Here is a 7,500-nt window from a genome sequence, read left to right as displayed (position 1 = left end):
GTGTGTGTGTGTGTGTGTGTGTGTGTGTGTGTGTGTGTGTGTGTGTGTGTGTGTGTGTGTGTGTGTGGGCTGTGTGTGTGTGTGTGTGTGTGTGTGTGTGTGTGTGTGTGGTGTGTTACCTGGGTGTGAGGGCCATGTGTGTGTTACCTGGGTGTGAGGGTCGTGTGTGTGTTACCTGGGTGTGAGGGCCGTGTGTGTGTTACCTGGGTGTGAGGGCCGTGTGTGTGTTACCTGGGTGTGAGGGCCGTGTGTGTGTTACCTGGGTGTGAGGGCCGTGTGTGTGTTACCTGGGTGTGAGGGTTGTGTGTGTGTTACCTGGGTGTGAGGGCCGTGTGTGTGTTACCTGGGTGTGAGGGCCGTGTGTGTGTTACCTGGGTGTGAGGGCCGTGTGTGTGTTACCTGGGTGTGAGGGCCGTGTGTGTGTTACCTGGGTGTGAGGGCCGTGTGTGTGTTACCTGGGTGTGAGGGCCGTGTGTGTGTTACCTGGGTGTGAGGGCCGTGTGTGTGTTACCTGGGTGTGAGGGCCGTGTGTGTGTTACCTGGGTGTGAGGGCCGTGTGTGTGTTACCTGGGTGTGAGGGCCGTGTGTGTGTTACCTGGGTGTGAGGGCCGTGTGTGTGTTACCTGGGTGTGAGGGCCGTGTGTGTGTTACCTGGGTGTGAGGGTTGTGTGTGTGTTACCTGGGTGTGAGGGTTGTGTGTGTGTTACCTGGGTGTGAGGGCCGTGTGTGTCTGAGGGCTGAAGGGCTGATCAGGGGTTCGCTACCCGTTCGGAACACTGGGGAAATGGGGGCGGGACCTACAGCCTCTGATTGACAGCTATGAGGCGCACCTGGAGGGAGAGGAGAGAGGTGTGTGTGTTACCTGAGCAGAGCTGGGAATGTACGAGTGTGTTTGTGTTACCTGAGCAGAGCTGGGAATGTACGAGTGTGTGTGTGTTACCTGAGCAGAGCTGGGAATGTACGAGTGTGTGTGTGTTACCTGAGCATATGTGGGAATGTACGAGTGTGTTTGTGTTACCTGAGCAGAGGTGGGAATGTACGAGTGTGTGTGTGTTACCTGAGCAGAGCTGGGAATGTACGAGTGTGTGTGTGTTACCTGAGCAGAGCTGGGAATGTACAAGTGTGTGTGTGTTACCTGAGCATATGTGGGAATGTACGAGTGTGTTTGTGTTACCTGAGCAGAGGTGGGAATGTACGAGTGTGTGTGTGTGTTACCTGAGCAGAGCTGGGAATGTACGAGTGTGTGTGTGTTACCTGAGCAGAGCTGGGAATGTACGAGTGTGTGTGTGTTACCTGAGCAGAGCTGGGAATGTACGAGTGTGTGTGTGTGTTACCTGAGCAGAGCTGGGAATGTACGAGTGTGTGTGTGTGTGTGTGTTACCTGAGCAGAGCTGGGAATGTACGAGTGTGTGTGTGTTACCTGAGCAGAGCTGGGAATGTACGAGTGTGTGTGTGTGTGTTACCTGAGCAGAGCTGGGAATGTACAAGTGTGTGTGTGTGTGTTACCTGAGCAGAGCTGGGAATGTACGAGTGTGTGTGTGTGTGTTACCTGAGCAGAGGTGGGAATGTACGAGTGTGTGTGTGTTACCTGAGCAGAGCTGGGAATGTACGAGTGTGTGTGTGTTACCTGTGCGTAGGTTGCTTTCAGACTGTGCTGATTGGATCGAGGGTCTTCTGCCCAGATTCTCCAGGTTGGCTGGCTGACTCCCACTCCTGAGAAACACACACACACACACACACACACACACACACACACACACACACACACACACACACACATAACAGTATACACACACACATAAACAATACACACACACACACACTAACTAAACCAAACACAACACAAAACAGTATCTTTGAGTGTGTCATTTTCTGTGTGTGTGTGTGTGTGTGTGTGTGTGTGTGTGTGTGTGTGTGTGTGTGTGTGTGTGTGTGTGTGTGTATGTGTGTGTGTGTGTGTGTGTGTGTGTGTGTGTGTGTGTGTGTGTGTGTGTGTGTGTGTGTGTAAAGCCACCTGGACAGTGTGTTAGTGACGTGTAGCGTGTCCATGTGTGATGAGTTGAAGCTGAGTCTCTTGCTGCGGTCTGGCTGTGATTCCACCCCCACCCTGTCGGGGGCGCTGTTGCTGGATCTGTTGCTGGATCTGTTGCTGTCTAGAGGAGGGAAGAAAATAACATTAACAGTAGGTGAGACACAAGCCTCCGGAACACAACACTTATTCATGTACCTCCACACCACGTGTGGTTCTGGGGCAGTTCATTCATTCATAACCAATGTTTTGACAGACTGACAGACTGACAGACTGACAGAGTGACAGAGTGACAGAGTGACAGACTGACAGAGTGACAGACTGACAGAGTGACAGAGTGACAGAGTGACTGACAGACTGACAGAGTGACTGACAGACTGACAGAGTGACTGACAGAGTGACAGAGTGACAGAGTGACAGAGTGACAGACTGACAGAGTGACAAGACTGACAGACTGACAGACTGACAGAGTGACAGAGTGACAGAGTGACTGACAGACTGACAGAGTGACAGAGTGACTGACAGAGTGACTGACAGAGTGACAGAGTGACAGAGTGACAGACTGACAGAGTGACAGAGTGACAGAGTGACAGACAGAGTGACAGAGTGACAGACAGAGTGACAGAGTGACAGACTGACAGAGTGACAGACTGACAGAGTGACAGACAGAGTGACAGAGTGACAGACTGACAGAGTGACAGACTGACAGAGTGACAGACAGAGTGACAGAGTGACAGACTGACAGAGTGACAGACTGACAGAGTGACAGACAGAGTGACAGAGTGTGGTCCAGCGGTTAGTGGCCGGACCCCTGCAGACATGTACAGTTTAGATTGGAACACAACCCACTGCCTTTCTGACTGGTAAACTCCTCTACTTTTCCTGCACCTCAATGGGATAAAACTAATATTTCAACCCAAACTGTGACAGTGTGTTCTATCCACGTTGTCTGTGGGTTCTTACCGGTCCGCTCTGCCTGGCGCTCACTGATGACACGTATAGGCAGGGAGCGTGTGATTGGGTGATAGACCACGGCGCCAGTGGCCTGGGAGACAGGATGACGTCCACCCACGTGGAAACGCACCAGGGCGGGAATGTTGTCGAAACGATCCCCTTCAAACTGGAACAGCTCACGGGAGTAACCCTGGAGGACACACATAAGTATAACACACACACGGACTCGCGTACACACGTCAAACCAGTCCTCTTCAAATTGAAACAGAATAGCACACACACAAACACACACCTTCTTGGGCCGAAGGACCACCCTAATGATCTTGAAGTGCAAGGGCTCGTCCCTCCAATAGCAACTCAGGACATAGTCACCGGGGGAGGAGGCTGTGTCACGAACCATGAAGTCACCATCTCTCTCCAGCAGAGCCTCTGCCCCCTAGAGAGAGAGAGAGAGAGAGTGTACATCTCTATCTATGGGTCCATGGTAGCAGGTGTGTGTGTGTGTACCTCTCTGCCTATGGGTCCATGGTACCAGGTGTGTGTGTACCTCTCTGCCTATGGGTCCATGGTACCAGGTGTGTGTGTGTGTGTGTGTGTGTGTGTGTGTGTGTGTGTGTGTGTGTGTGTGTGTGTGTGTGTGTGTGTGTACCTCTCTGCCTATGGGTCCATGGTACCAGGTGTGTGTGTGTACCTCTCTGCCTATGGGTCCATGGTACCAGGTGTGTGTGTGTGTACCTCTCTGCCTATGGGTCCATGGTACCAGGTGTGTGTGTGTGTGTGTGTGTGTGTGTGTGTGTGTGTGTGTGTGTGTGTGTGTACCTCTCTGCCTATGGGTCCATGGTACCAGGTGTGTGTGTGTGTACCTCTCTGCCTATGGGTCCATGGTACCAGGTGTGTGTGTGTGTACCTCTCTGCCTATGGGTCCATGGTACCAGGTGTGTGTACCTCTCTGCCTATGGGTCCATGGTACCAGGTGTGTGTGTACCTCTCTGCCTATGGGTCCATGGTACCAGGTGTGTGTGTGTGTGTACCTCTCTGCCTATGGGTCCATGGTACCAGGTGTGTGTGTACCTCTCTGCCTATGGGTCCATGGTACCAGGTGTGTGTACCTCTCTGCCTATGGGTCCATGGTACCAGGTGTGTGTACCTCTCTGCCTATGGGTCCATGGTACCAGGTGTGTGTGTGCCTCTCTGCCTATGGGTCCATGGTACCAGGTGTGTGTACCTCTCTGCCTATGGGTCCATAGTACCAGGTGTGTGTGTGTGTACCTCTCTGCCTATGGGTCCATGGTACCAGGTGTGTGTACCTCTCTGCCTATGGGTCCATGGTACCAGGTGTGTGTGTACCTCTCTGCCTATGGGTCCATGGTACCAGGTGTGTGTGTACCTCTCTGCCTATGGGTCCATGGTACCAGGTGTGTGTGTACCTCTCTGCCTATGGGTCCATGGTACCAGGTGTGTGTGTACCTCTCTGCCTATGGGTCCATGGTACCAGGCGTGACTCCTCAGGTCATCAGCAGATAGCTTCAGTTCCTCCTCCAACTCCTTCTTCAGAGAGTCCATCTCCCTGCTACCTCCAAACACCTATACAACATTACAACAACGTTACAGCAACAACCTTAGACTAAAATCCATCCCCCCTGCGACCTACAAACACCTGCACAACAATACAACAATGTTACAACAACCTTAAACAGACATGCATCTCCCTGCAACCCCCACACGCACCTACAACAAGAGTAACCTTGGACTACTCTTACCGCAACGTTAAAGAAACGGTGTTACATTCTTGAAAAACATTGGGCTAACTGAAACTTCACAGAAAAAACACCCACAGGCTTGAGTGTTTTGATGTGTGTTGTTTCAGCATGTGTGTCTGTGTGTGTGCAGGGCCGGCCATAGCCTTTTGGGGGCCCTGAGCGAGATTTGGTTGGGGAGGCCCCACCCACATTTTTTTGTGCCCCCCCTTCTTGACGTTGGAGAGAAATGTTTTAAAGTTAATGTCCTGCAATTCTAAAATGTTGTAGTTTTAAAGCAAGTTTTCTGGAGTTCTACACATTTTTCCATGGAGCGGAGAGAACGTTTAGCAATTTTCTAACAAATTTCATGCAATTCTACTCATCAATAACAAAATCAAATGGGGTCCCCCTGGAGGTAAGGGCCCCAGCCATGTGCCCGGTCGGTATTCGGCCATGATTACTACAATTTTAGATAACTGGCTAGGGGCTAACCTACCAATACATTTTTTTTAGCTGATATGGCTAATTGAGTCGGGGGCCCTAAACGACCACTTATGTCGCTGCCTGGAGCCGGCCCTGTGTGTGTGAGCTTACCTTCAGCTGACTCAGGTATGCAGTGACACTCCTCCTCTTACTGAAAGACAAAAATAACACATTTGCTAATGTGGACTTTCTCTGTCTTATACTCCTCTGTCTGTCTGTCTGTCTGTCTGTCTGTCTGTCTGTCTGTCTGTCTGTCTGTCTGTCTGTCTGTCTGTCTGTCTGTCTGTCTCGTCTGTCTGTCTGTCTGTCTGTCTGTCTGTCTGTCTGTCTGTCTGTCTGTCTGTCTGTCTGTCTGTCTGTCTGTCTGTCTGTCTGTCTGTCTGTCTGTCTGTCTGTCTGATACTACTCTCTCTCTGTTTGTCTGTCTCTGTCTCTGTCTCTCATATGTCTGTCTGTCTGTCTGTCTGTCTGTCTGTCTGTCTGTCTGTCTGTCTGTCTGTCTAATGCTCCTCTGTGTCTGTCTCTCTCTCTCATATTGTTAAATCCTATTTAAAGTATACTTTGAGCCCAAGTAGCTGCATAAAAACAACAGCAACCTCTGAGATGATGTTCCTTAACAACAACAGGCCAGAGGTCTCTGCCTGTTCTACACACTATAACAAGGCCCAGTCTTCCCAAACACCATTAAACAGCAGGTAGTCCAGGCTATTGTTTCCCTCTCTTCTATTCCTGGCAGAGAGTCAGAGGCTGGCTTGTCTTTTAACACACACTGGCATAGCTCCCCTCGCCAAGCAAAAGACTGCAGCCCACAATTCAGGGCGTTCTTGCATGCCCCCCCCCGCCGAGCATCCCATTGGTTTCTTCATGAACACACCCCCTCGAGCATCCCATTGGTTTCTTCATGAACACACCCCCCCGAGCATCCCATTAGTTTCTTCATGAACACGCCCCCTCGAGCATCCCATTGGTTTCTTCATGAACACGCCCCCTCGAGCATCCCATTGGTTTCTTCATGAACACGCCCCCTCGAGGATCCCATTGGTTCCTTCATGAACACGCCCCCTCGAGGATCCCATTGGTTCCTTCATGAACACGCCCCCTCGAGGATCCCATTGGTTCCTTCATGAACACGCCCCCTCGAGGATACCATTGGTTCCTGTATGACCGCCCCCTCCCCTCAATTATCCTATTGGTTCCTGTATGACCGCCCCCTCCCCTCAATTATCCTATTGGTTCCTTTATGACCGCCCCCTCCCCTCAAGCATCCCATTGGTTCCTGCATGAACGCCCCCAACCCCCCTTAGAGCACGATATCTTCATGTTTGTGACTCTTCCAAAGGGAAATAAAAGTATTCTATGAGTTTCTTCAACCCTGCCTCCTGTGTACTGGACTAGCTGGTAAAGCTAGCACACTGTGTCCTTCGCTCCCCCTGCCAAACACCTGCCCTCGCCGTCGTTAACAGAACTGTTGGAAAACAGTGCCAGACAGGCTGGAACAAAGGACATTCTAGCTAGCTACCGTTGTCCCCCCTCCCCTTCTTCTGTGGTGTTTATCTGCAGCTGCCATCCAACTCCACCTACTGTACTGGAGCGCCCTGCCTCCCTCCTGTCCTAGCTTCAAAATGGACCAATGGTAGTAGAAAGAGGGATTCCTGCACATGCAGGAATGACCACATGCAGGAACGCCCCGAATTGCAGGCTGCAATTGCACCCTTCTCTCACCAAGTGTCAACCTGCTCCCTCCCACCTGCCACGCCCGTTAAGTTCCATTATACATCATCAATCAAACCGGATTCATGTGTGATAAGATCTGTCAAAGGTTGTTGACTTGTTGATTTGATATCTGCGAGGCGGTGCCGTTATAGGTTGCAGTTTTGGAGGAGAAAATCAGAACTTCAAAGCAGGAAGCAAGTCAATAGTGTTCGGACCAGCTGAGGCAAGTCAACAAATAAGAACAAATTATTATTTACAATGACGGCCGACCCCGGTCAAACCCGGGTGGCGCTGGGCCAATTGTGTGCTGCCCTATGGGGACTCCCAATCACGGGCGGATGTGATACAGCCTGGAATCGAACCAGGGACTGTAGTGACGTAGTGCCTTAGATCACTGCGCTGCAGGATTGAGAGAGATCACTGTCAATGACGCCCTCGGGAGTGCACACAGGATGGAGGCCGCTGCCCAAGGTTAACTGGCCCAAGGTTAACTAGGCTATGTGAGTTCACTGTGCAAAGAGGAGATGTCTGTCTTTCCGTCTTTTAATAGCCATTTCCCGTTTCCTTCCAGTTCCAACATCC

At 51.2% G+C, this 7,500-nt stretch overlaps 1 protein-coding gene across 6 annotated transcripts in view; it reads right to left on the bottom strand.

Moving 5' to 3' along the window:
• LOC106593333 (breast cancer anti-estrogen resistance protein 3 homolog) overlaps positions 1 to 7,500 on the bottom strand; it is a 34,501-nt gene that overhangs the window by 14,006 nt on the left and 12,995 nt on the right. For all 6 annotated transcript variants that reach the window (XM_045690671.1, XM_045690669.1, XM_045690670.1 and 3 more), the window contains 7 exons: positions 5,317 to 5,356; positions 4,451 to 4,567; positions 3,276 to 3,419; positions 2,993 to 3,173; positions 2,015 to 2,153; positions 1,628 to 1,713; positions 708 to 830 (listed from right to left, as the gene is read on the bottom strand). In XM_045690671.1, coding sequence (XP_045546627.1) covers positions 708 to 830; positions 1,628 to 1,713; positions 2,015 to 2,153; positions 2,993 to 3,173; positions 3,276 to 3,419; positions 4,451 to 4,567; positions 5,317 to 5,356 — 830 coding nt within the window. The remainder of the gene's footprint in view (positions 1 to 707; positions 831 to 1,627; positions 1,714 to 2,014; positions 2,154 to 2,992; positions 3,174 to 3,275; positions 3,420 to 4,450; positions 4,568 to 5,316; positions 5,357 to 7,500) is intronic.

Source organism: Salmo salar, chromosome ssa12, assembly GCF_905237065.1.
Source record: "Salmo salar chromosome ssa12, Ssal_v3.1, whole genome shotgun sequence".
NCBI lineage: Eukaryota > Metazoa > Chordata > Actinopteri > Salmoniformes > Salmonidae > Salmo > Salmo salar.
This window is presented reverse-complemented; position numbering and strand designations above follow the sequence as displayed.